The sequence below is a fragment of the Monodelphis domestica genome, chromosome 1 (assembly GCF_027887165.1).
Source record: "Monodelphis domestica isolate mMonDom1 chromosome 1, mMonDom1.pri, whole genome shotgun sequence".
NCBI classification, from domain to species: Eukaryota; Metazoa; Chordata; class Mammalia; order Didelphimorphia; family Didelphidae; genus Monodelphis; species Monodelphis domestica.
Window position 1 is genome coordinate 694,519,597 of NC_077227.1, and position 27,539 is coordinate 694,547,135.

Sequence of the window (27,539 nt, forward strand, 5' to 3'; positions counted from 1 at the left end):
CCAGGAACTACATGAACACGTGAGTACCGGACACACTCCTCCCCAAAGGGATGCTCCTTCTCCATCCAGCTTCCTCCCCTTCTTTTCAGTCTTTCTGGAGGATTTTCTGGGCTTGAGGGGACCGTGCCTCGGCTCTTCTAGATATGGGATTTGATGATATGATCTGATGCCTAACTTCTGGGGCTCCTTAGGAATAGGGACAGTGCCCTGACTGGCTTTTCCTGTCCTCTCTCTAGACCTTTGACCATATTTTGGCAGCTGTAGAAGATGTGGTTGGCCACCATGGCTATCACTACTGGAGGGACAGGTGAGTATGCTCCCTTTCCCCACTTCCCAAAAGAGGCCACCCCAACAGCCCTCTCCCTGCTTCCTGGGGGTGGAGGTGGGCTGAATGTTATTATTCAGGCTTAGCAACCTGGGGAGGTCTTGGAAGAGAGGCCCCAGAGAAGAACAGCTTATACTTCAAGGTTTATAAAGGGTTCCTCACTACCACAAGATGAGGCATTCTGATCATTTTCCAAATGAGGGAAAATGAGACTTCAAGAGACCTGGTGACTTGTCTAGGGTCACAAAGCTAGTAAGTGTGGGAGTTTGGCTCTAAAACGAATGCATTTTCCTTCCTTCCTTCTTTCTTTCTTTCTTTCTTTCTTTCTTTCTTTCTTTCTTTCTTTCTTTCTTTCTTTCTTTCTTTCTTTCTTTCTTTCTTTCTTTCTTTCTTTCTTTCTTTCTTTCTTTCTTTCTTTCTTTCTTTCTTTCTTTCTTTCTTTCTTTCTTTCTTTCTTTCTTTCTTTCTTTCTTTCTTTCTTTCTTTCTTTCTTTCTTTCTTTCTTTCTTTCTTTCTTTCTTTCTTTCTTTCTTTCTTTCTTTCCTTCCGCCTTAGAATCAATACTCTGTTCCAAGGCAGAAGAGTTGTAAGGGCTAGGCTTATGGGGGTCAAGTGATTGCCCAGGGTCACACAGCTGGGAAGTGTCTGAGGTCAAATTTGAACCTAGAACCTCCCATCTCTAGGCCTGGCTCTCAATCCACTGAGCTACCCAGCTGCTCCCACCAATGCCTTTTCTACTAATCCCTTCTGCCCAGACAGACATCCTAGAGGGATTTTCCAGAACCCTTAGGGAATTCAAGGGAGGGAGTATTCAGGCACCCAGATCTATCTTTCTCTCTAGGTGGGAACAGTTTGACAAGAAGTACTTGAGTCAGCTACTGATGCGCCGGTCCGCTTATAGAATCCGGGACCAGATCTGGGATGTGTACTATAAACTCAACATCCGAGATGCCATCAGTTTTGTGGACCAGGTGGGACTAACTTCCTCAGGGTGGATGGGGCAGAGTGGAAGTGGAAGGGGTCTTAACCTGGAGTCTAGGAACTTATTGTTATTTTTTAAACCCTTACCTTTTGGCTCAGAACCAATAGCAAGTATTGATTCCAAGGTGGAAGAGCAGCAAAAGCTAGACTATTGGGATTAAGTGACTTGCCCAGGATGTGTCTGAGGTTGAATTTGAACCCAAGATCTCCATTCTCCAGATTTGGTTCCATTGAGCCACCTAGTGACCCTGTGAACTTGTGTTAAAAATATTTTTTTGATAACTGTATGTCATTATAATTAGTCAGTCTATAAACATTTGTTAAGTGCCTACAATGTGCCAGGCAGTGTAGTAAACAGTGGAATACACAGAAAAGCAAAAGATAGCCCCTGCTCTCAAGGAGTTTACAATCTTCTGGATTCAAATTGGCTTTCTTGGTAATACTGTGTGTTTTCTTTGGTTTGCATTTAAAAACACGATTCGGAGAAGGGGTCCCTGGGTTTGCCAGACTGCCAACACAAGAAAAGATCAGGAAACCCTAATCTGGGACAATGGCTAGGACTAGAGCGGATGGTGACTAGCTCTGCGCCCTGAATGCATCGTCCCTGGTCTCCGTAAACCAGTGATTGTGACGGAGCGATGGGGAAGGGATGCCAGACATCCCTGGTCCCAAGTTCAAAGTTGAGGTGTCTTCTTTCTGGGCAATAAGCCTCCGTCTGAGATCCGTCCCCATCCTCTCAGGGAGGCCACGTCTTATCGTCAGCAGGGCTCACGCTGCCCTCCATGCCGAGCCGGAGCTCTGCCGCGGAGACCTCCGTCACCAACCTGCTGTGAGTACCACGGCGCCCCCCTCCCTGTGCCAGGCTCCCCTGCTCAGTGCCAGCCTCTTCTCTCCCTCAGACCTTCCCCATCTCCGCGCCAGTTTCCTCTTTATCCCTTCTCTTCCTCGTCCCCTGAGGAGTTCCGCGTCTACCTGTGGAACCCCCGGCTTACTTCCTGTAGGCGGGAGAGCGGCAGCGGTGCCTGCCTAGACCTCCAAGTGATTGACACAGTTCGAAGTGGCAAGGACCGGGAAGATGCCATCATGCACCATCTGCTCAGCGGCGGTCTCTACAAACCCCGTCGGAGGGTGAGATGCACAGAGGTGGGGAGGGCATCCCCATCAGGGACCTTTGACCCGGAGGGAGACAAGAGGGGGGGGCAGGGGGGGCGAACAACAACAAGCAAAAGCAGGACCACTTGCCCCGGACGGACCTGCCCTATGGGAGGCATCCCAGAGGGATGAAGAGAGCGTTCGACTTGGAACTCTGCGTTTAAGCCCTTGCTCGGACACTGACTGGTCATGTGCCATCATCTAAGTCATTTTCCTTCTCTCGGGCTGTAAAATATATAGAAAGAGAGTAGCGAGGTGGTTTGTTGGATAGAGTGCCAGCCCTGGTTCAAATGGGCCCTCAAGCACTTCTTAGCTGCGAGATCTTGGGCAAGTCACTTGACTCCCGTTACTTATCCCTTAACTGTGCCTTAGAATTTGTATAGATTCTAAGACAGAAGGTAAGAGATTTTTTTGCTTTTTTTTTTTTAAATCGAATAGGAAGATCTTGTACCAATTCCCTGGATTCTAGAACCCAAAGGATCTTTGAGACCACATTACCTGAAGTCCTTAGGCTGGAACTGGATTTCCAGATGATTGTCTTCCTTTGTAAGGCCAGGCACTTTGTCTTATGTGCTTAAAAACATTCTTCTGAGAGAGTCAGAGGGGCCCGTGACACCGAAAGGGTTAAGGCAAACCTCTGCTCTAGACAAACCTCTTTATATTACAGATAGAGGCAGAGACTTGCCTGAGGCCACACAGTAGCAAGTGGCAAGGCTGGGATTTGAACTTGGGTCCTTTGACGGCTCCTTCTACCACAGCATCATCATTAGCATCGTTGATAGCATTTGTGGAGTGCTTTAAGGTTTGGGAAGCACTTTTCCGTATTCTCTTATTTGATCCTTACAACCCTCCTTGAAGGTGGGTGCTATTATTCTCCCCATTATACAGATGAGGAAACTGAGGGCAGAGGGTAAATGACTTGCCCAGGGTCACATAGCTGGCAAGTGTCTGAGATCAAATTTGAGCTCGGGTCTCCCTGACTCTAGTGCTGTACTAAAGTACACTGTACCACCTAGGTGCCCTGAAGTGCTATAGCCATGGTGATTTTGAACTTATATAAATATATCTATATATAAATACATATATAAATAAATATATATACACACAAACTCATATATAAATAAATATCTTTATATAAAAATAAATATATACAAATACATATATAAATAAATGTATATAAAAATAAATATATGCAAATATATATAAATACATACATAAATCTATATACAAATACATATACAAATAAATGTATATAAAAATAAATATATGCAAATATATATAAATATATATAAATACATACATAAATCTATATACAAATACATATATAAATAAATAATATATATATATGTTTACACACACACATTCATTATGAGAGAAGCAAACAGCAGGGTCTCTGCCTTGAAGAATTCAGAATTTAGCTGAGGGGATGCCATACATGGGAGGAGAATGAAGTTAACTGACTTGGACGATATGTGAGAAAAGCCATTTGGGCTGCCAGTTTTCTGTTGGAGAGAAAGGGAACTCTCTGTGGGTCCAGATAGAAGAGGAAGGCTTTAGCTGAGGAGAGATCATTCGCCTGGGCGACTGACATCTGTGACTTGTGACACTTTCAGTCCAGGAGTAAGAGGAAAAGAAATACCAAATTTTATGTAAGACTCAAGGAAATAAAGATAATTTTCAACTTGGGAAATCACAGAATACTTCCTGGAGGAAGCGATAATGGAGAGATGGGTCTTAAAGGATGGTCAGGACTTTTCTTGGGGAGATTATGTATGTGTGTATCTGTGAGAGAGAGAGAGAATTTTATTTCTAGAAATGTGAGAAAGCACATGTTTGTTTGATTCACAGTGCCCGGCACATAGTAGGCACTATATACATCTTAGATATTTCTCTTCTTATTATTGATGGATGGCAATTGGGTCTATTTGTCTGGAATAGAGTGGACACAGCAGAAAATGGGATGAGATGAGGCTGAAAAGGTCAAGTAGAATCAGATCATAAATAACCGTAAATTCCAGGATCAGGAGTTTGAGTTTCCTTTTTTTTTTTCTTTTTAAATACTTACTTTATGTCTTAGTAACAAATCTAAGACAGAAAGGCAAAGGCTAGACAAACAGGGTTAAGTGACTTGCCCAGGGTCACACAGTTAGGAAGTGTCTAAGGCTGGATTTGAACCCAGGTCCCCTTAACTCCAGGCTTGATGCTCTATCCACTGAGCCAGCTAATTGTCTCCTTGGGTTTCTTCCTGTAGACTCTGAAGGAATCTGAATGGAGATGATAGGACCATGGATCTAGAGCTGGAAAGGAACCCAGAGGCCATCTGGTCCAACCCTTGTATCTTACAGATAAAGGAAGTGAGACAAAGGGAAGTTAAGTGACTTGTCCAAGGTCATACAGTTGGTATCATGGGTTGTACAGGGATCAGGTCTTCTAACTCCATTTGTTGTCATTCCGTGGTGTCCAACTCTTTAGTCCCATGGACTATAGCTTTTTCATGGGGTTACCCTGGCAAGGATACTGGAGTGGTTTGACATTTCCTTCTCCACTGGATCCAGTGGAGCCTTTTGTTAGGCAGTCAGAGATTAAGTGACTTGCTCAGGGTCACATAGCAAGGCAGTATATGAGGCTAGATTTGAACTCAGGTCTTCCTGACTCAGTGCTCATAATACTTTCACTCTTTACCTGAAGTCCAGCTCCTCTGCTTCATAATATTATGCAAGTGACCTGGGTTCTTGAAGACTGATATCAATAGAATCTAAGCTCTGGCAGGTCTTATTGAGTTAAAAATTCTAATGACAAGACCATATGTCTGTGGTCCAAGAGCTAGCCTCACCATGTTTGGGACAGCTTCTCACCAGACAGTCAGTCACAGAATGATGAGTGTTTGGCCATGGCACCGTAGGGAGACTATCCACTAAGGCATGGAGGAACCGTAATTTTCCCTGGTGGAAGGAGTATCCACCCTGAGGAAATAATAGATTCTTGATGTATTAAATGATAGAATCATCCATTTAGATCTTGTTGCCTCAGAGGTCATTCTTATGCAACCTTATAATTTTAGAAGTGATGATCCAGAAGTTAGACAGGTCTCTGGAAATGTATCTCAGATTTGAGGCATTTTGGTGGCCAGCAAACATCCAAAACCATGGTTCACGAGCCCCCATCAACATGTTTACTTTTATTTGTCCAACTAGAGCACCTATCAGTTCAAAGCAAAAGACATTTGATCATACAACATCACAAAACCACAGAATTTGAGAATTGCAAGAGACCTCAGAGGTCGTCTATTCCAACTAATTGACAACAAGAATTTCTACTGTACTACAATACATCTGGCAAGGGGAAAGGACCTTTGAGATCTTTAGTTTAAAGCTGTAGGGCTAAACCTTAGCATTTCTGTGCTGTCAGTTGCATCCGTCCTTTGGCATTTTAAAGTTCACTGTTTATTTGCATTATATTTCCTTTTGCAAGATCCATTGATCCTAGTCTCTTAATTGACTTGGGGTTAGGAGATTACTTTTTTCTTTTTATCCTTCAGTCTATATCCTTTCAAAACATCTCAGGAGACTCCACTTGGGTGTAAAAATGAACCACCATAACTGATCCTTTTTAATCCCCATCATGACCCTACCATGTAAATCAGCTTGGGGAAAGACTGAAAGGACCAAGTGAAACCAGGACTGCTGGTGATTTCTACCCCAGTTTCTCTATTATGCATTCACAGCAGCAATGGAATTCCTGGACTCACCACCAGTGACTAGCCAAGGACACTCAAGGAGTAAGCAACAGACGGAATTGGAACCCAGGTCCTCTGACTCAAGATTCAGGATTTTATATTGCACACTACTCCCTACTTCAAAGGGTTCTGATTAGTAAAGTGCAAAAGAAATGGGAGTTTTCAATGAGAAAAAACACAAGAGCTAGACAGAACAGTTATAAGCCTATTGTAGCAGCAGGGGATGCTGTGAATGTATCCTGCATGAGTGGGCATTGGAACAGAGAGCTGAGGACAGATATAATGTGGTATATTTTGAAACAGAAGACCCAGATCTGAACCTCAACTCACCTATTTAGCACCTATGTGATTTTGGGCAAGACACTTGAGTCTCAACTCTGGGCATAGAAAATATATAGGCTTATAAAAACCTACAAAATGAAGAGATTGGACTAGATTAGGCTCTTAACTTAGGGCCCATGAACCTTTTTTTAACCCTTTCCCTCTGTCTTAGAATCAGTACTAAACATCGTTCTTTTTTAAAAATTTAATTTCATTTCAAAATTTTTTACATGATTACATGATTCTTGTTGTCTCTCTCCCCTTTTTTCTTCCCCCTCCCAGAGCTGACAAGTAATTCCACTGGGTTATACATATATTATCACTCAAAGCCTATTTCCATATTATTAATTTTTATAATAGAGTTATCTTTTAAAACCATAAGAAACAAGTGATAAATCATATATTTTTTCTTCTGCATTTCTACTCCCACAATTCTTTCTCTAGTCCTAGTTCTTTCTCATAAAACTCAAAAGAATTGTCCTGGATCACTGCTTTGCTTTTAGTAGCAATATCTATTACATTTGATCATCCCACAATATTTCAGTTACTGTGTATAATGTTCTCCTGGTGCTGCTCATTTCACTCCACATCAGTTCATGGTGGTCTTCCCAGCTCTTTCTGAAGTCATCCTGTTCATCATTCCTTATAGCACAATTAGTATTCCAACACCATCATATACCACAATTTGTTCAGCCATTCCCCAGTTGAGAGACATCTCCTCATTTTCCACTTTTTTGCCACCACAAAAAAGTGGCTATAAATATTTTTGCACAAATAGATCCTTTCCTATTTTTAAAATCTCCTTGGGATACAAGCATTCTTTTAAAGCCCTTTGGGCATAATTCCAAATTGCCTTCCAGAATGGTTGGAATAATTCATAACTCCATCAGCAATGCATTAGTGTCCCACTTATTTTCCTTTACTGTCATATTGGCCAATCTGCTAGGTGTGAGGTGGTACCTCAGAGTTGTTTTGATTTGCATTTCTCTAATCTGGAGGGATTGAGAACATTTTTTCATTTGATTATCAACAGTTTTGATTTATTCATCTGAAAACTGCCTACTCATATCCCTTGGCCATTTGTCAATTGAGGAATGGCTTGATTTTTTGTACAAGGACTTAGATCCTTATACATTTGAGAAATTAGACCTTTGTCAGAGAATTTTGTCATAATTTTCCCCCCAGTTTGTTGCTTCGCTTCTAATTTTGGTTGCATTGGTTTTGACTAAATACAGTTCTAAAGCAGAAGAGTGATAAGGGCTAGGCAATTGGGGTTAAGTGACTTATCCAGAGTCACACAGCTAGGAAATGTCTCATGACATATTTGAACCCAGGTCCTCCTGACTCCAGGCCTGGTACTTTATCCACTAAGCCATCTTAGACCATGAACCTTAAAAAATGTTTTTATAACTATACTTCAGTAGAATTGGTTTCCTGTGTAATCCTGTGTATTTTATTTTATGCATTTTAAAATATAACTCTAAGATGGAGCCCTTGAGGTTTCTCCAGATTGTGGCCAAAGGGGTCCGGGATACACAGAAAACGATAAGAATTCCTGGATTAGACTTGATCTCTAAGGCCCCTTTCCAGCTTGAGTTCCATTATCCTATACGGTGAACTTGGCAGCTAACGGGAAAGAGGCAATTGAAAGGGAAGAATCAAAGATGCCTTGTAAGGGCCCTGGTGGAAGCCATAGGCTGGCATTGACCAGGGCCTCACTGAGGGCTGTTGTTTGTAGTACAAGACCAGCTGTAGTCGCCATTTTATCTCAGAGGACGCCCAGGCCCGGCAGGACAAGGAAGTATTTCAGCAGAACATGAAGCGGAGACTAGAGTCCTTCAAGTCCACCAAGCACAACGTGTGCCTGTCCAAGAGCAAGCTGAGGCTCCGGAAGGCTGGCCGGAAGAAGGTGAGACCCTCCCCACTTGTCTCGCTCTCCGGGATCCTGCGGACCCCTTTGTTACAGTCCCTTCTGTGGCCGCCTCTCCCTCCTGGATTCTCCCATCCCCTTCACAGTGCCAGGCATCATCCTTTCCTTTTGTGGTCGCTGGTTAAGGCTGATGCCTGTGGGGAGTTCTGGGCTCCCTGCCCTCCCCTGCCTGGAGCCAGCTCTGGAGCTCAGGACAACTGTGGAAAACAGGCCATCCACGATGGGCACTGGGAGGAAATGACAAACCTTAACGTGATCTATAAGTGTGGGATGACGGTGGTGGGGTTAGTGATTGTAGGGGGCCAGCTGACTGCCTGGGCAGCCCCACTTTTTTAAGGACTCTGGGATTATAGCTTACCTCTTCCAAGGCCATGCTATAGCCCAGTGATGGCAAACCTTTTAGAGACCGAGTGCCCAAACTGTACCCTCATACTGCACGTGAGCCCCCTGCCTTACCCCAGATAGGGGAGGGAGGAAGCACTCCAATTGGGCTGCTGGGAAGAGGGGTGGGTGATGGGAGAAATGTCCTCAGGTGGTGGTGGAGATGGGGAAGGGAGCACCACGCATGCCATAGATTTGCTAACATAGCTATAGTCTCCATTCTCTAGACAGACAGACAGACAGACAGACAGATAGAAAGATAGATAGATAGATAGATAGATAGATAGATAGATAGATAGATAGATAGATGGAAAGATAGATAGATGGATGGATAGATAGATAGATAGATAGATAGATAGATAGATAGATAGACAGACAGACAGACAGGTAGATAGATAGACAGAAAGACAGACAGACAGACAGACAGACAGATAGATAGATAGATAGATAGATAGATAGATAGATAGATAGATAGATAGACAGACAGGTAGGTAGATAGATAGACAGACAGATATATAGACAGACATGTAGATAGATAGACAGACAGATAGATAGACAGACAGGTAGATAGACAGACAGACAGACAGACAGATAGATAGATAGATAGATAGACAGATAGACAGAGAAATAGATAGATAGACAGATATAATTAGGTGACATAGACGAAATAGAGAAGATAGATGGATTGATGATGGATTCAGAGAAATATAAATAGATGATACAGATATAGATTGATAATAGATTTAGATATAAATAGATGATAGATACAAATCGATTTAAATAGATGATACAGATAGATGAAATAGATAAAGTGGTTGAGATAGATGGATTAATGATAGATTTAGAGAGCTATAAATAGATGACAGACACAAATAGATATAAGTAGATGACACAGATAGGGATAGGTAGATGCTTACAGTGTGCCAAGCAGTGTGCTAGGTGCCAGAATACATCCCCAAGCAAAGAGAAGACAGCCCCTGTCCTATAGGAGGTTACATTATTTTTTTTTTTTAAACCCTTACCTTCTGTCTTAGAGTCAATACTGTGTATTGGCTCCAAGGCAGAAGAGTGGTAAGGGCTAGGCAATGGGGGTCAAGTGACTTGCCCAGGGTCACACAGAGGAGGTTACATTCTAATAAGGGAAGATGACACATAAAAGAGAGGTGGAAAGTAGAGGATGTATATGGAAGGGATCCAGGTGGGAGAAGGCACCCAATCAGGGACAAGGTGAGGAAGTCGTTCTGGGAATCGTGGGCTGGGGCAGGGTTGAAGTCACAGCTGGCAGAGGTGCTTCCTCACAGGGAGCTTCTGGGGAGGAACTCACCCGCATAAGACTCTTGGGAGTCTCGGGCTGAGCTGGGCTTGAAAAGCAATAGACTGGGGTTGAATCTCCACGCCACTACTAGCTTGACCTTATACCAATTTCTTATTCTTTGGACCTCAATTTCATCATCTGTAAAATGAGGGGATCAGACTAAATTATCTTGAAGGTTCCTTCCAGGTCTAAATCCTATGATTTTATTGTTGTTTGAGAGTAAATTGGGGAAATTGGGGACGGAGCATAAAACTTCTTTGTTATCAGTTATAGAGGCAACATGGGACCTGTGATTTGGACAGAGAAAGCCAGGGACCCCGACCAGCCGTCCTAGGGTCAGAGCCATATTTCTGAGTATCTCAGCCCTCTGGCTGCATCCAGTATCCCAAGTGGAGCATAAGGAGGCTTAGCTTCTTTCTCAATTGAGGGAGTCACTTCCCCCCGGGCTAAGGATATGGATTACCACCTTCTACCTGAAAGCTAGCCCTGCCACTTGGTGCCAGATCAGGGTAGGGAATGGGAATTTGGGTGCCAAGTTCCAAGGGTGACTCGAGCTTTTTCCCTTTGTCTCCAGAAGGATGGTTCAGCAGACAAAGAGACTCCAAATGGGAAACCTCATCAAGCCTCAAACTTACCGGACACAGGCAAGCTGAAGGAGAAGGAACCGGGTGGAGGAGTGATGTAGTACTTACTGGCCAGTGAGGTGACTAATCAACCAGGATGCGGTGTGCCCGGTCCTCTGCCAAGTGCTGTAGGAAATATAAGAGGAGCCTGGCACAGTGGAAAGAGGACTGCATGAAGAGTTGGGAGTTGGACTCCTGCTGTAAGGAGGCTGGAAAGATAGGAAGGGGCCAGGTTGAGGAAGGCTTTGAAGGTCAAACAGAAGCTTTTCTATTTGACCCTCAGGATAGCAGGGAGACACTGAAGTTTGTTGGATTCTGTAGCGTGGTCAGAATTTGCATTCCAAGAAGACCACCACTCTGATAGCCGAAGATGAACTGTAATGGGGAGAGACTTGAGGTGGGGGTGGGAGTGGGACTAACCAGAAGGCTATTGGAGTGGTCCAGGTGTGAAGTGAAGCATCTGGTAGCTGGGAGATGGCACTGAGAGTTGATGCTCTAAAGGCAGAAATGACAAGAGTTGGCAGCAGATTGGAAATGTGCAGTGAGTTTGAGAGAGAGGTTGGGAGTGGTCACTGGGTGGATGGCGATGCCCACTACAGTAGATAGAAATATGGAAGAAGAGAGGATTTGGAAGGGAAGGTCTGAGGGTTTTGTTTTGGACATGCTGAGTTGGAGACATCTGTACCTGGACGGCAGTGCCATGTTAGAGGAAAGAGAATGTAGGCAGGAGATGTGAAGGGAGAATGACAAAATGATACGAGACTGGACCTGTGAAGTACAAGTGAGTAAGTCACTGTCCAGCTGGCAAGTGGAAGAACTGGGATTTGAATCCAGGCACTGGGTCACAGCTGCCTCCCATTTGATGGGCTCCTTGCACACTAGTTGATGGTCTCATTGCCTCCTTCTTTCCCTGGTGGGTTTGCTTGTATTATATCTCCACTTGAGACCCAAGGGCAAGGACCAGGCTGAAGCAAACCCCTGGGAGAGCTAACCTGGGGCTTTGGAATAGAGAGACCTAGAAGTTTTCATGGCTATAAGCTCAGTTTAAGTCATATGTGACGTGGCAACCAAAGCAGCGAATGCAATCACAGAGGACGTCAAGAGGACAGTAGCTACAAGGGAGACGCTTGTGTCATTGTCTTCTGCTCTGGGCAATGCACATCTGGAGTGTTGTGTTCCTCTCTGGGTGCTATATTTTCAGGAGCAAATGGAGATTGGAAAGAATATGGGATTGGAAGTCGGCTATTAAATTATGGTTTTGTTCTGTTACTTACAGATGTGCCTTTAGGCAACTCACATCTGGTTTTCTTTGAGCTTCATCAGTAAAAATGAAGGCAGAGTATTAAATGACGTTGAAAGACTTTCCTAGCACCAAATTCTATAATACTCTGAAATGCCAGAACACTTCCAGAAGGAGGGTAACAAGATGGGGAGGGAACTGAAAACCAGCTCATCCATGGGAATGAATTCCTCATGACTAGAGATATTTAGTAGAACCTGGAATAGTGCTCACCCCAGATGGTAACAAGAAGGAATTCCTACTTCATGGAGGGTTTGGATAAATGCCCTCTGAGGTTTTTTCCTACGGTGAGATTTTATGATTCCCCAAGAAAGAAAGCAGTCAGCCTAAATCCTCTGACCCTGGTTCTGATTTCTGTCCAGCTGCGGTGATCTTAGCGGTGGAGTCTGATGAAGAGGAGGAGAGCGACAGCTCAGAGACAGAGAAGGAGGATGACGAGGGCATTGTCTTCGTGGCTCGGGCCACCAATGAGGTTTTCCAAGAACACAAGGTGCCAGGTAATACCATATGGCTCCCCTTTCCCTCAAGAAGTATTAGAAGGTACCCTCATTCCCTTCTCTTTTTGGAGATTCAAGCCACAAGCTGACCCCAAAGAACTCCCTTTTCCCAAATATGCCACAGTCTGGACAAAGCAAGAGAGGCCAACTTGACAAAAGAGGAGAACCTAAATCCACCTGGGCCAAAATAATTTAATTTTTCAGTTTGAATGACTAGACTATACTGATTGGGGGTCTGATAGATTTCAAACAACAATGGACAAAAAGTAGGCATATATGTAATGGAGTCATGAAAATCTAAATTCAAATCTGATCCTAGGTACATGGTAGTTGAATAATTCTGGTCAATTCACTTAACCTCTCTGTCTAATTTCATTATCTATAAAATAAGGGGGTTGGACTCCATTGGCCTCCAAGTTCCCTTCCAGTTCTAAATCTATGAGTCAGACTTTCATCCCCAGTTCCATCACCCACATATGCTTGGGCAAATTGATTCTCGTCTCTGGGCCTCAGTTTCTTCCTCCCTCTCTCCCTTCCTTCCTTCCTTCCTTCCTTCCTTCCTTCCTTCCTTCCTTCCTTCCTTCCTTCCTTCCTTCCTTCCTTCCTTCCTTCCTTCCTTCCTTCCTTCCTTCCTTCCTTCCTTCCTTCCTTTCTCTCTTTCTCTTTCTCTCTTTCTTTCTTTCTCTCTCTTTCTTTCTCTCTCTCTTTCTTTCTCTCTCTCTTTCTTTCTTTCTTTCTTTCTTTCTTTCTTTCTTTCTTTCTTTCTTTCTTTCTTTCTTTCTTTCTTTCTTTCTTTCTTTCTTTCTTTCTTTCTTTCTTTCTTTCTTTCTTTCTTTCTTTCTTTCTCTCTCTTCTCTCTTTCTCTCTTTCTCTCTCTCTCCCTTCCTCCCTCCCTCCCTCCCTCCCTTCCTTCCTTCCTTCCTTCCTTCCTTCCTTCCTTCCTTCCTTCCTTCCTTCCTTCCTTCCTTCCTCTCTGTCTCTGTCTCTGTCTGTCTCTGTCTTTCTGTCTCTGTCTCTGTCTCTGTCTCTGTCTCTGTCTCTCTCTTTCTTTCAAACCCTTACCTTCTGCCTTAGAGTCAATACTATGTATTGTAAGGTCTGGACAATGGGAGTTAAGTGACTTGCCCAGGGTCATAAAGCTAGGAAGGAACCTAGGACCTCCTGCTTCTAGGCCTGGCTCTTAATCCACTGAGCCACCCAGCTGCCCCTCAGTTTCTTTATCTGTGAAATGAAGGAGCCGGACTAGCCAATCCTTCAGGTCCCTTCTAAGTAATAATCTCAGATTTTATGACTGTTTACTGTAGTTTGGCTAGAATGCCATCTTTATTGGAATACCGCTCTAGGCCTTCCAAATGATGTAACATTACTTCTAATCATAGCGTCAGTTCTGTTGGCGACAGCAGTGGTTTTTTCTTTCTGCTTGTCCAAGGGGCTGCGTGTGGGTCAGTCAGTCAGCAAGTATGCACTGAGCCCCTGCGAGGTTCCAGGCACAGAAGCTGGGCTGGGAAAGCTATGTGTGGTTCCAGCTCTGTGGTGGGATTGGCTCTTCCTCCCTGGGATTCACTCTTTCCAAATCTTTTGCTCATTTCATCTGTCTTCTTCCCCTATTCTCAACCCACCTCAGTTCATGCCTGAGTCTTCTTTGCAGTCTGTCCCCAAATAAAGAATATTTCTGGGTTTCCTACCTTAAGTTCCAATCATGGCTCAGATAGCTTTAACTTGTTATGAGAGACAGACAGACAGACAGACAGAGATAGAGAGACAGAGAAATAGAGAGACAAAGAGACAGAAGAACAGAGAGAAAGAGGGAGAGAGAGATAGAGACAGAGAAATAGAGAGACAGAGAGAATAGAGAGACAGAGACAGAGAAAGAAAGAGGGAGAGACAGAACAGAGAGACAGAGATGGAGAGACAGGGTCAAAAAGAGAGAGAGACAAAGAGAGACAGAGACAGAATAGAGAGACAGAGATGGAGAGACATGGACAGAGAGACAGAAAGAGACAGAAAGGCAGAGAAAGACAGAGACAGAGGAGAGAGAACAGAGAGACAGAGATGGAGAAACAGGGACAAAAAGAGAGAGAAACACAAAGAGAGACAGAGACAGAGAGACAGGGACAGAGAGAGAGAGAGACAGAAAGGCAGAGAGAGACAGAGAAAGAGACAGAGACAGAGGAGAGAGAACAGAGAGACAGAGATGGAGAAACAGGGAGAGACAGACAGACAGACAAAGAGAGACAGAGACAGAATAGAGAGAGAGAGAGAGCCAGAGAGAGCCAGAGAAAGAGACAGACAGAGGAGAGAGAAGAGAGAGACAGAGATGGAGAGACAGGGACAAAGTGAGAGGGAGAGACAGAGGAGAGACAGAGAGAGAAGGGGAGAGCTAGAGAGGGAAAAGGAGAAGGAGAGGGAGTTAGAGAAAGGGAAAGAGAGAGACAAGAGAGAAAGGAGGAAGGGGGAGATTTTTAAAGGGCTTATTATGCACCACAAGCTAAGATACAAATCAGACCTCCCTGTAAGGGCATTATCCCCATTTTACAGATGAAGAAACTAAGGTTCAGTGGTAAAGTGACTTCTCTAAACTAAGCATCAGAAAAGAGATTTGAATCCAGACCAGTTCCAAGACCGATATTGTAGCCATTATGTCATAAAGTTAGTACCCAATCTAGGGTTTGGTTCCTCCAACACAGGGCTGCTGGCCCAGAGACTGGAGATGTGGGAGCCAGGGCTGAGCCCTTGGTCATCTTGGCCTGGTTCTGCTCCCTCTTCCCCACTAACTTAGATAGGTGGTGGCAGGTTGGTTGGAGGGCAGCAGCCACAGGTGGCAACCCCTGCCAGGGAGTGACTCGCCTGCTTTCCTGTATGGTCCCCATTCCCGGGATCAGATCTGCTTTTGGCGCTCCCGGTCAGATGGCAGCCTTTGACCCCCGATCCTGCGTCCCTTCCCCTATACCACAAGGTGTGCTCTGATGCTGGCCTGAGAAGGTCGTCCCAGCAAAGTCCCCGGAGGAGCCGGCAGCCGAGGGCTTCCCGTCCTCCTGGGCCACACGTCTCCTGAACGCGTGTTCTTTCTCCAGGGAGCATGGACGTATGCCCGAGCCCGCGCGTCATTCCCCCTTCACCAACCTGTGCTGAGAAGGAGCTGCCCTGGAAGAGTGGGCAGGGGGACCTGGCCGTGTACGTGTCATCGGAGACCACCAAGATTGTGCCTGTGGACATGCAGACGGGCTGGAATCAGAGCATCTCGTCCCTGGAGAGCCTGGCATCTCCGCCCTGCGCCCAGGCTGCCCTGAGAGCGGCCCGCCCTCGGGCCTGTGCCCCCCCGCGAGGAGAGGAGCTCCGGGACCCGCTGGCTGCTCTGGCGACGCCGGCGCCCGAGCCCCACGCTGGCTTCACCTTCACCCCGAGTCTTGCCAAGGCGGGTCGCTCCCGGAGCGAGAGCAGCGCAGATGCGCCCGAGCAGCAGGAGCTGCAGCCCCTCATGGCACCAGAGGACCATGGGTGCCTCAGTCCGGGCACCGCCAATGCCCGGTGGCTCATCCAGTTCAACAGAGCCGGTCGGCTGTAGCCTTGAGACCCGAGGGATCCAGGAGGGCGTGGGGAAGGGAAGGACAGGGACTAGGGAAGAGGAGGAGGGGCTCCTGGATGCTGACCAGGGCGCGGGGCTCCTTGGCCGACCCTGGGCCCAGTACCAGCCATGGCAGAGGCAGCCGATGGGAAGGGGCCTCCCTCTACCACGCCCGCTGAACGTCGTCCTCGGGGTCTCCAGGCTAACTTCTAGGAAGGCACAAGAAGCTTGAGGCTGAGGCCTGAGCATGCCCGGGGCCCTGGGCGATGGCATCTTTCCTTCCGTGTCTCCCTGGGGTGGCCCCTAACCCTGGCCTCGCCCCCAGGGCTTCAGGGGGCTGCTCCCCACCCCAGCTGCCCTTTGTCTCGGCTTCTTTCTCCCGGGGTACCAGCCTTTGCCCCCAAACCCCTTCCACGGAGACCCAGGAAGTGTCCTTCCCTACTCTGGGCCAGGTTGTGAGGGAACAGCAGTTGTCCTGGGAACCCCCAAGCCCCCTGCAGGTCAGGGTGTCTCAGCAGTTGGGAACTGGAGGACTCACCAACTCCTCTCCTTCCCCTCGCGGCTTTGGACCTTGCGAGTGTGTGTGTGCGCACACGCGTGTGCTCTGGGGTGGGAGGGAGAAGGGGGCAGGGGAACATAGCCGCCCTCTCCCTCAATCCCTTCCACAGCACAGGCTTGGCCAGGCAGCGAGAGGCAGGGTCCGTCGGGGTTCTCTGAGAAGCCTGATGGGGATTATTGTGGGGAGAGGGGACGATGGGGACTGCCTTCCCAGACGCACCGCTCTCCGCGGCTGAGAGCTTCCTCCTTCCCCTGCCTTTACAAGCCTGCTTCTCTCCTCCCCTCCTCCTCTCTTCTCTACGTCTCTCCATTTGACCCTCTCTCAGCCTGAGGCCTCCAGGCTGGGCCTAGGCCTGTGGCGGGGCTTCCTCCTGCGTGTGGCCCGGGACCTGGCTTGCCTCAGGCCCCCTCTGATCAGGGTTCTCTCCATGTGGGGGTCTCCTTGGGGAGGCGGACGAGCCGGCGGCGGTGGATGGGCCTCTGCCTTTCCCACCCATTCTCGAGATGATGGTGGGAGTCTGCCATTGGATGGGGAGGCGGGTGGTTCTCACCAGTAAGTTGGGGCAGTTGGGCCGGACAGTGGGCGATCCTCCTCTTGGGCTAGTCTCTGTATTACCTCCCTTCCCGGATTCGGTCTTTTGTATCTTGAACCTGAGGAACATTAAACATCTCTCAGATGGACGCAGAGCCTTTCTCCATGTGTCTGATGGGCACCGGGCGGGGGCGTGGAAGGAAGAAGAGGGGCAGCCTCTGGGCTATATCCTGTTCCTTCCCATATAAGGGGTGGCAGAAGGTAACGGGGCAAGGATTGGAGCTGTGGCCCACTTTGGGAGAAGCGGGGTCCAAGGAAGGGGCCTGGAAATGCCCGCTGGTCCCACTTCCCCTGTTTCATGATGCTGCCATCTAAGATACTGTAGGAATGTAACTAATTTGGAGGTAGCCATGTCTTTCAATATCCATTAAGATGACGTTTTAATAGGTAAAGGAGAGGCATTGAAACACCAAGCTGTCATGGACCTTCTTCACGCCCAAGGCTCCCACGTACCTCTAGATAAGGGCTTGTAAGGGTTAGGCCAGATTTGAACCTAGGACCTCCCGTCTCTAGGTCTGGCTCTCAATCCACTGAGCTACCCACTGCCCCACCCCCAACATGGTAGTTCTAAGGGATAAGTGTAAGAGCAATCCAAGGTCTCAAGCTGGAACTCCAAGATCAAGTTAAAGGGGAAAGACCTCTTCACAGGAAGTTCTTGGAATTTTTAAAGGCCATTCCTTTTCATCACTTCCTGTGACTTCCTTCCATTTTACATGGAACAAATACATCTAAAGCTTTGCTTAGGACTGCCCAGGGGGAAGTCAGTTGATTTTGATTCGTCACCCACTATCACACATGTGGGTCACAGACTTCCTCCACTTAAGTGTAAATGGGGTGTATACGCTTCTGGTGATTAAATCTAAAAACAGACAGGGAAGAGTTAATTTAATCTTCACAGGCTCCTCCTTGGTTATGGACTGAGGTAGCTGCTTAGTTCTGTGATGGTGCTGGGGAGTTTGGGCTCTCACCAGCTCAAGAGCTATGTTGGATGGGATGTTCCAGGATGATCTTTGTGGGGACTCCCTTTTCCCTCTACACAAGATGTTCTGCCTACCTCCAAAATGCTTCCAGAAGAAATTCAAAAGATGGAGGGCAGCTGGGTAGCTCACTAGGCTTAGAGTTGGGAGGTTCTGGGTTCAAATGTGGCATTAGGCACTTCCTAGCTGGGTGACCCTGGGCAAGTCACTTGACCCCCATTGCCTAGTCCATAGCACTCTTCTGCCTTAAAAGCAATATATAGTATTGATTCTAAGACACAAATGAGGTGTTCGTTTTTTAATTCAAAAGATGAAGGCAGATAGGATATCCTGATGGGGTGTGTGTGTGAAGGAAATGAGTCCTAGTTAGGGTTTACTCTCAAGGTTCATGAGGACTCCAAGGCCCCCTTTGCAAGATCTGATTTCCGGTCTTCCTAACTCCATGGCCAGCCCCATCAGCATGATGGACCCTCTGGATAGAACACCGGACTTGAAGTTGTAGTATGTAAAATGGGTGGAGCCATAAACTGAAATGATTAAAATAGCGGAGACTTAAATTGTAGTTGATATAAGAGTGGTTGAGTAAGTTGTGACCACAGAAAATATGTTATCAGTACAGCGTCTTGTTTCAAATCAAATATAAGGTGGTCACCAGGGAAATATTCCCAATTATGAATATACCCAAGTCAACTGGGTTTTATAGAGAATTTAATTAATAATACAATGAGGAATTAAAGAAAAGAGAGAAAGAGAGAAAAATGAAATAATGAGAAAAGGATAGGCCGGCCCAGGGCAGCCCTGGCCAACCCAGGCCTAAGCCCTAAAAGAAAGATCAGTCAGTCCTTAATCACTCACCACAAGATCTGTCCAAACAAGGATTCTAGTGACACCAGGCCAGCTTCAGAATCTCAGCTGACTCCACCAGCTCAATCCTGAATCTCAATCTCTGAATGAATCTGAGCTCCTATTTAAAGGGAATTTTCTCCTATGTCTCCTCCCCTAAGTCCTTATGTCTACCAATCATAGTAGACATTTTTCAAAGGACAGACCATTCTTAGTTCACACCTGAGTAGACTAATCTTTTGAGTAATTCACACCTGAGTAGACTAGAATCTCTGAGTAAGTTCTCACCTCTTTGCTCCTTGTAAGTTCACAAGTTGCCTGACCTTTATAGGTACTTAGCACCCTTTTGTATTAGTCCTAAAATAGTCATGGCTTAAAGAACTTTTTGTCTTACTATAAGTATGGGTTTAAGTACTTTTCATTGCTCAGCAAAGAGTTTACAACTTTATCTTCCCCTAGGGCAGACTTAAGTAGGGGTGGAGTAGAGGTCTCACATTCCTGATCTAAGTAGAGTTCTCATATTCCTGATCTAAGTACCTTCACTGCCCAAATGGGGAATGGTCCCAATGGGGGAATTGGTCCCAATGGAATGGTCCCAATGGGGGAATTGGTCCCAATGGGGAATGGTCCCAATGGGGAATGGTCCTAATGGGGAATGGTCTTAACCCAACCTTATGAAGTAGGGTCTGGGAATTTTTTAAGGTTTACAAAGTCAGGAAGACCTGAGGTTGGACCCTGGCCCAGATGCTTATTTGCTGTGTGATCCTGGGCAAGTCACTTAACTACTCAGCCTCAGTTCCCTCATCTGTAAACAGGAAATAACAGTAGCACTTGCTTTATGAAAATCAAATGAGATAATATGTATAAAGTGCTTTGTTAGATCTTAAAATGCTCCATAAATATTAGCAATTTTTCATTAAAAAGTCCAATTCTTAAGCTGGCATGAAGGGATCGTCATAATTTGACTCCAGCCTTTCTCTCTAGCCTCATGTTGCTTCACTGCCCATTTCCTAATTCAAACACACACACACACACACACACACACACACACACATACACACACACTGCATTTGAGCCAGCTTTGACCTATTGTCTTCCATCTCCATACATGTGTTCTCACAGGCTACTCCCACATGTACATAACTCTTTCCTCATCACTGGCTCTTGAAATCCTTCTTCTCTAAGACTCTACTCAGGTTTTCCCTCCTCTGTAATATTTTCTCCAACTGACCTCCCATCCTGACTTTGCAACCTCTCTGCCTATTGCTTTGGGTGTACTCTCTGTCCTCTTATTTCCCTAGAGGACTTCATTTATTTCTCTCTTTTGCTCCTATCTCACAATATCTTGTATCTATGTTGTTCAGTTGTGTCCAACTCTTCATGACCCCTGACAAAGATACTGGTGTGGTTCTCCATTTCCTTCTCTAGCTCACTTGACAGATGAGGAAACTGAGGCAAACAGGGTGAAGTGACTTGCTCAGGGTCCCACAGCTAGTATGTGTCTGAGGCTGGATTTAAACTCAGGTCTTCCTGACTCCAAGCCCAGAATTTTATCCATTTTGCCACCTAACTGCCCAACCTTGTATCTGTATAGTGCTATCTTCCCCATTGGACTGTAAGCCCCTTGAGGGTAGGGACTGGTGGTGGGTGGTATTGTATCTTTGGATCATGGGCACATAACCCAAGTCCTGGCACATAGTTAAAGGCTTAATATATTTTGGTAGAATTGGACAAATAAGAAGGAGGGCTACCTTACACACTGGAGAGGAAACTCTGGGCATCTGTTTTCCCAAGGAGTGATACATGACAAAAAGAAGGTGAATAAAGCTGGGAGAGAGGACCAACACCGGTCTTATCTTACCAATTATCATAGCCAATTAGTCCAAAAACATTTGTCAGGCATCTAACATGTGCCTGACCCTGTGCTAAGCACTTTAGATAAAAAGAGAGGTGGAAGACAATCCCTTCTTTCAAGGAGTTCACAGTCTGATGGAGGAGAAAAGCCGCAAATGATGACGTGGAAGCAGAAATATACAGGATCATGGGGGGGGGGGGGTCTCAGAGGGAAGGCACTAGCATTAAGGGAGATGAGAAAGATTTCTGGAAGAAGATGAGTTTTAAGCCGGAACTGAAGGAAGCCAGGGAAGCCCAGAGGTGGAGATGAGAAAGAAGCCCATTCTAGGCATGACACTACAGCCCCTGAAAATGACTAGAGGCAAGAGATGCCTTATGTGAAGAACAGCAAGGAGGCTGGTGTCACTGGATCAGAGAACTCACTGGAGCAAGGAAGACCAGAAGACCACAAGGGTAGATTTTATAATTGATCCCATGTTGGCTAGAGGGTAAGGTATATGTGGACGAGGGGTGGGAAATAGGTTAGAATCGGTAAGAATAGAGCGGGGGACTACAAAATTGTTGAAAGCCAAATACAAAAAAACAAAAAAGTGGACAACTAGTGGCTCATTGGATAGAGAGCCAAGTCCAGAAGTGGGAGATCTTGGGTTCAAATCTGACCTCAAACCCTTCCTAGATGTGGGACCCTTAGCAAATTACTTGGCCCCAATTGCCAAGTCCTTATCACTCTTCTGTCTTAGAATCAATACATAGTATCAATTCTCAGATGGAAAGGTAAGAGTTTAAAAAATCCAAAATGGGGCATCTAGGTGGCTCAATCGATGGAAAAACAGAGTTGGAGATGAGAGGTCCTGGGTTCAAATGTGGCCTCAAATATTCCCTAGCTGTATGATCCTGGACAAGTCACTTACCCCAATGGCTAGTCCTTACCACTCTTTTGCCCTGGAACTGATACTTGGTATAGATTCTAAGATTCAAGGTAAGGATTTATTTAAAATTTTAAAAAGACAAATACTAAACTATCATTCAATAAATAATTATTAAGTGCCTGCTATGTAACAGATACTGTAAGTAACCAAGAATAGAAAATAAAAAAGGAAATTCCTGGACTCAAAGGACTTACAATCTATAGTAGGAGGCAGCATGTACACAAATCTTAGTATATACAAAATAAAATAAACACAAGGTGATTTGGGAGGATTACACTTTACCTGGTAAGTAATTTGGCCTTGGAACACCCTTGCTGTTTATGGGGACAAATGATTGGGTTCTCCCCATCCCTCATCCCCCCATCAGGCATAGCTCAAGGCTAGAGGGATCTGATCATGGGAGTTGCTCTCGATGTGCACAAGCCTCAGGTCTCTGGGACTTCCATGAGAGACAGTCATAATACAGTGGGGAAAACCCTTGGATAGGAGTCAGGGTACATGAACCCCATTCTAAGCTCTCCCATGGACCATCTGGGTGACCCAAGACAAAGCCCTTCTCCTCTTTGGTACTTGTTTTTCCATTTGGTCTCTGACATCCGATCTAATATCCCTGCTCTCTGAGTACCACCTAGCCTTTCCATCTGCATAGGGGTGGTAGGTATGCCTTGGAGGCATAGAGTAATGGGCCCAGAAGCAAGGAAATGGGATTCCGTGATAAGATCTATGGTCCTTCCAGGACAGGGCTCCATTAGTTATTTTTTTGTGTGTGTGGGGGAAGACATATGTTTTTATTTTTATTTTTAATTTAAAAAATTTTAATAATACATTTTCACATCAATTTCCAAAGTTATATGATCCATATCTTCTCCCTGTCTTCTTCCCTCCCCATTCCTGGAGCTAGTAATCAACTCAATCTGGGTTATACATGTATTGTCACACAAAACATATTTCCATATTATTTATTTTTGTAAGTGAATAATCTTATAAAACCCAAACCTCAAACAGACATGATTAAAAAAAACAACAACCCTTACTCTCCATCTTAGAATAAATATTGTGTATTGGTTCTCAGGCAGAAGAATGATAAGAGTTGGGAATTGGGAGTTAGCTAAGTGACTTTCCCAGGGTCACACAGCTAGGAAGTGCCTGAAGTTCAGGATCTCCCATCTTATCCACTGAACCAACCAGCTACCCTGAGATAGAATTTGCAAAAATTTGAATTTATTCAAATAATTATTAAATTAAATCATTAAAAATTAAATTAATTTATTTATTAAAAATTAAATGAAGTTAATTAAAATGAAAGTTAAATTTTAAAATCTAAAATATACCTTAGAATGACCTAGTTCAAACCCATTTTACAGACAGGGAAACTGAGGTCTAGACCAGGGAAGAGCACCAGATGGTAATCAGAAGGTCTGGCTGTGCCTACAGGATGGGATGAGCTGCTTGCTGTCCTCTACTGTGCCACATCTATGAAGGTGAACTGTTGCTTTAGAGCACCCTGAAGGGAGTGAGGACAGTAGGTGTATGTAGCAGGACGGCAGATGCAGGGGAATGAGGAGACAGGCTTTGGAGGGGCTCAAAGGATGGAAGAAGCCAGACAAAAGAAGGGCTCCTGGGGGTGGGGGACGGTGAGGAAGGGAGCAGTTGATGGAATTAGGGGGAAGGGGATGGAGGGAAAGTGCTCTTGGTAGTTGGCTGGGCTGTGAGCTGTAGTTGGAGCTCCCCAGCTCAGGGCTGGCGCCGGTGGGACAGGGATGGAGAAAGAGGCCCAGGTCCCCCCTTCTGTGGTCTCAGTGGAATATGCTTCCCCATGCAGACTCAGCTGCCAGCCTGGCCACAGAATTGGGTTCCCCTGAGTCATGGCTTAACTCTTCATGCTCTTCTGAACAGAACCCAACTCAGTGAGCTCCCCGCTCGTGTCCCCACCCCTCGTTTACTCTAGGATTCCTAGGGGGGGGCGCCCAGCTTCCATACCCGGGGAAAGGAAGGGTCTTTGCCTCTGCCTTTTTATCTCTGGCTGCCTCTATGCTCCTGGGACTGGAACCCTCAGGGGCTGTCCCTGGGGTGAGTCATTTCTCTCCCCCTTCTCCAATCCAGCCTCCCCTGCTACGCTCTTTCTCCTTCAGCATTTTGAACAAAGGCAAATAAAGGAGATCGTTTATGTGTGCGAAGTGGGGGTCCTGGGGCTCTGTAGACCATCCTCCTCCTGATTCAGAGAGAGACAGAGAGAGGAGAGACAGAGACAGGGACAGAGAGACAGAGAGAGAAAGAGATGGAGAAAGGGAGACAGAGAGAGAGAAAGAGATGGAGAAAGGGAGAGAGAGACAGAGAGAGAAAGAGATGGAGAAAGGGAGAGAGAGAGGGAGAGAGAGAAAGAGATGGAGAAAGGGAGACAGAGAGAGAGAAAGAGATGGAGAAAGGGAGAGAGAGACAGAGAGAGAAAGAGATGGAGAAAGGGAGACAGAGACAGAGAGAGAGAAAGAGATGGAGAAAGGGAGACAGAGACAGAGAGAGAAAGAGATGGAGAAAGGGAGACAGAGACAGAGAGAGAGAAAGAGATGGAGAAAGGGAGAGAGAGAAGGAGATGGAGAAAGGGAGAGAGAGACAGAGAGAGAAAGAGATGGAGAAAGGGAGAGAGAGAGGGAGAGAGAGAAAGAGATGGAGAAAGGGAGACAGAGAGAGAGAAAGAGATGGAGAAAGGGAGAGAGAGACAGAGAGAGAAAGAGATGGAGAAAGGGAGACAGAGACAGAGAGAGAGAAAGAGATGGAGAAAGGGAGAGAGAGAAGGAGATGGAGAAAGGGAGAGAGAGACAGAGAGAGAAAGAGATGGAGAAAGGGAGAGAGAGAGGGAGAGAGAGAAAGAGATGGAGAAAGGGAGACAGAGAGAGAGAAAGAGATGGAGAAAGGGGAGAGAGAGGAGATGGAGAAAGGGAGAGAGAGACAGAGAGAGAAAGAGATGGAGAAAGGGAGACAGAGACAGAGAAAGAGATGGAGAAAGGGAGAGACAGAGAGAGGAGAGACAGAGACAGGGACAGAAAGACAGAGAGGGCAGAGAGAGGCAGAGAGAGAAAGAGATGGAGAAAGGGAGAGAGAGAGAGAAAGAGATGGAGAAAGGGAGAGGGGGGGAGAGGGAGAGAGACAGAATGAGAAAGAGAGAGAGAGACAAAGAGAGAGAGAGAGATGGAGAAGGAGAGAGAGAGAAGGAGGGAGAGAGGGAGAGAGGGAGAGAGAAAGAGAGAGAGAGAGAGAGAGAGAGAGAGAGAGAGAGAGAGAGAGAGAGAGAGAGGAGAGACAGAAAGAGAAAGAGAGAGAAAGAGGAGAGACACAGAGAAAGGAGGGGAGAGAGAAGGAAGAGGAGGGAGAAGAGGGGGGTGACTCATCAGGAAGCCCTGGGGCAGAGCCTTAGGGAAGGCTGGGCAGGAGGGTTGAGAATGGGCAAGGCTTTGGGTCTGTCTGGGGAGAGAGCTTGGACCCTGGTATCCACCCCAGTCCCAACCCTACCAGCTGGCCAGCGGGCAGGCAGCATTGAGCCGGGTGAGTGTGTTCAGCTCCGTTTTCGCTGGCTCTTGGAGCTGGATCCTGAGCCCAGGACTTTGGTATCGATGTGGCAGCCACACCCACAGTGGTGGAGGTGAGGTCCTGGCCTGGGGATCATCCAGAGAGGCTGCGGCCAGTCTTGGTGGCCAGCGCCCCCAGCATCTGAAAGGGTTGGGGGGGGAAGGGGAAGCTCATCTCTCTCGTGCCCATTTAACCCATTCCCTCCCTGAGCTTTGTTTGTTAAGGGTCTCGTTTCTTTGAAGTGTGTGTGTTCATTGGGGCGAGCTGCTCTGATTGACCCTCCCCCTCTACCCCAATCGTCCCCCCCCCTTCTGTCCCATTGAAACCCTGGCCTTGGAAGCAGGAGGACTGTGTCCCAGGCCATCCCTGCCACATTTCTGCCGGCGGCACCTTGACCAAACGTCGCTAGGCCTCATTTTCTTTTCCATGAACATAAGAGGCTCGGATGAGCGGATCTCCAAGAATTCCCAGCTCTCTGCCTCCTAGACGCCCTGCTCCCCCCCTCCCCAAGTCAGACTCTTCCTATCTTCCCTGGAGTCAAAGTGCCTCTTGGTGGTCACTCATGGGAGAATCCATTGTCCTGCTCTGGTGCCCAAGGGTAGATGGTGTCAGGACGGACCAAGGGGGACAGGCTGAGGCAGAGGCTACACCGGAGGGTCCTCCTCATAACAGCATCAAGATGTGGGCGAGGCTAGGGAGAGCCTGGATGACTGAGACCTTGACCCTCCAACCTCCAAACTGTTTTTTGGTTAATGGTTTACATTTATTTTTCAGTTAACAATTATTTTCTCTCTTTCCTACCCTCCCCCGTTGGAAAAAGAAAAAATATATCACCACAAAAGACGAATTCCCACCCTGGCCACGTCCCAAATATATGTTTCCCCCGGGTGGGTCCCCAGGCCTCCGGAATCCTGGTTTGCCATTTTCTTGATCTGAGCTCCGAAGCCTTCCACAAAGTTTTCTTGTCTTTATGGTGGTGTTTTTATGGTATAAACTGTTCTCCTGGTCCTGCTTGCCAACTTTTGTCGTCTGCCTTTATCCCAACTCCCAGGAAGTCTCTTGGTAGGGAGGGGAAGCAGGGGAAAGAACCTGCCGTCAGCAGGGGCTGGACATCTTGGGAAAAGAGACATCCATCTTAGGGTGGCTGTGTAAGAAGGGACTATAGAACGCACACTGTTAGTGCCAGCTGGGACCTTTGAGATCTTGAGACTAACATCCTCATGGAGGAGGCAATACCCAATTCCACTTATGGAAAGGGACGTGGGATCATAGTTTTAGGGTTACACGGGACCACAGAGGCCTTGGAATTCAATCTCTTCATTTTACAAATGAGGAAACTGGGGCACACCGTGATTAAGTGACTTCCTTAATGTCACACAGGCAGTAAATTGCAGAGCTAGAGATCAAACCCTTGGGTCTTACTTCAATACACTTTTTTACCATTTCACATGTCTAGAGGCACTTATGAAGTACCTGCCATGTGCCCAATTCTGTGCCAGGCACTTATTACAAAAACAAACTTGCGATGACAATTCTGCCCTTAGGGAGTTTACCTTCTATGGGAGAGACTCTCTTTTGGATAAAATTCCCCAGATTAAGAACCCCTTGCTGTAGAGCTGGCGGTGTATATTTTCTTTGACCCCTGGTTAGACCCCAATTTGGATTCTCCTGGACTTTTTTGGGCTGGGCAGGAATGTGTGTGTGTGTGTTTTCTCCTGGACTTTTTTGGGCTGGGCAGGAATGTGTGTGTGTGTGTTTGTGTAGAGAGGACAGAAAGAGAAACAGAGAGAGACAGAGAGAGAAAAAAAGTGAGCCAGAGAGAGAGAGACAGAGACAGAGAGAGAGAGAGAGAGAGAGAGAGAGAGAGGAGAAGGAGAGAGGGAGAGAGAGAGAGAGAGAGAAAGAGAGAGAGAGTAGAGAGAGAGAGAGAGAAGAGAGAGAGAGAGAGAGAGAGAGACAGAGGGGAGAGAGAGAGACAGAGAGAGAGAGAGAGAGAGAGAGAGAGAGGGAGAGAATATATGTGTGTATTTAGAGAGACTGAGAAGAGAAAGAGAGAGAGAAAGAGAGAGAGAGAAAGAGAGAGAGAGGGAGAGAGA

General features: G+C 46.3%; 2 protein-coding genes across 5 annotated transcripts in view; both read left to right on the plus strand.

Moving 5' to 3' along the window:
- Window positions 1–17,365, plus strand: part of SLC9A5 (solute carrier family 9 member A5) — a 37,903-nt gene extending 20,538 nt beyond the window's left edge. For 2 of the 4 annotated variants that reach the window (XM_016427682.2, XM_007477152.2), the window contains exons 8-16: window positions 1–19; window positions 237–307; window positions 1,167–1,296; window positions 2,047–2,135; window positions 2,308–2,449; window positions 8,254–8,424; window positions 10,716–10,785; window positions 12,427–12,561; window positions 15,636–17,365. The exon at window positions 1–19 is cut by the window's left edge and continues 71 nt beyond it. In XM_016427682.2, the coding sequence (XP_016283168.1) occupies window positions 1–19; window positions 237–307; window positions 1,167–1,296; window positions 2,047–2,135; window positions 2,308–2,449; window positions 8,254–8,424; window positions 10,716–10,785; window positions 12,427–12,561; window positions 15,636–16,126 (1,318 nt within the window). In that variant the 3' untranslated portion in view covers window positions 16,127–17,365. The remainder of the gene's footprint in view (window positions 20–236; window positions 308–1,166; window positions 1,297–2,046; window positions 2,136–2,307; window positions 2,450–8,253; window positions 8,425–10,715; window positions 10,786–12,426; window positions 12,562–15,635) is intronic. The other 2 variants (XM_001372785.4, XM_056804864.1) reach the window with 2 other exon arrangements.
- A 7,951-nt stretch (window positions 17,366–25,316) lies between these two features.
- PLEKHG4 (pleckstrin homology and RhoGEF domain containing G4) overlaps window positions 25,317–27,539 on the plus strand; it is a 17,801-nt gene continuing 15,578 nt past the window's right edge. Inside the window, exon 1 of the mRNA XM_056818508.1 lies at window positions 25,317–25,419. Coding sequence (XP_056674486.1) covers window positions 25,317–25,419 — 103 coding nt within the window. The remainder of the gene's footprint in view (window positions 25,420–27,539) is intronic.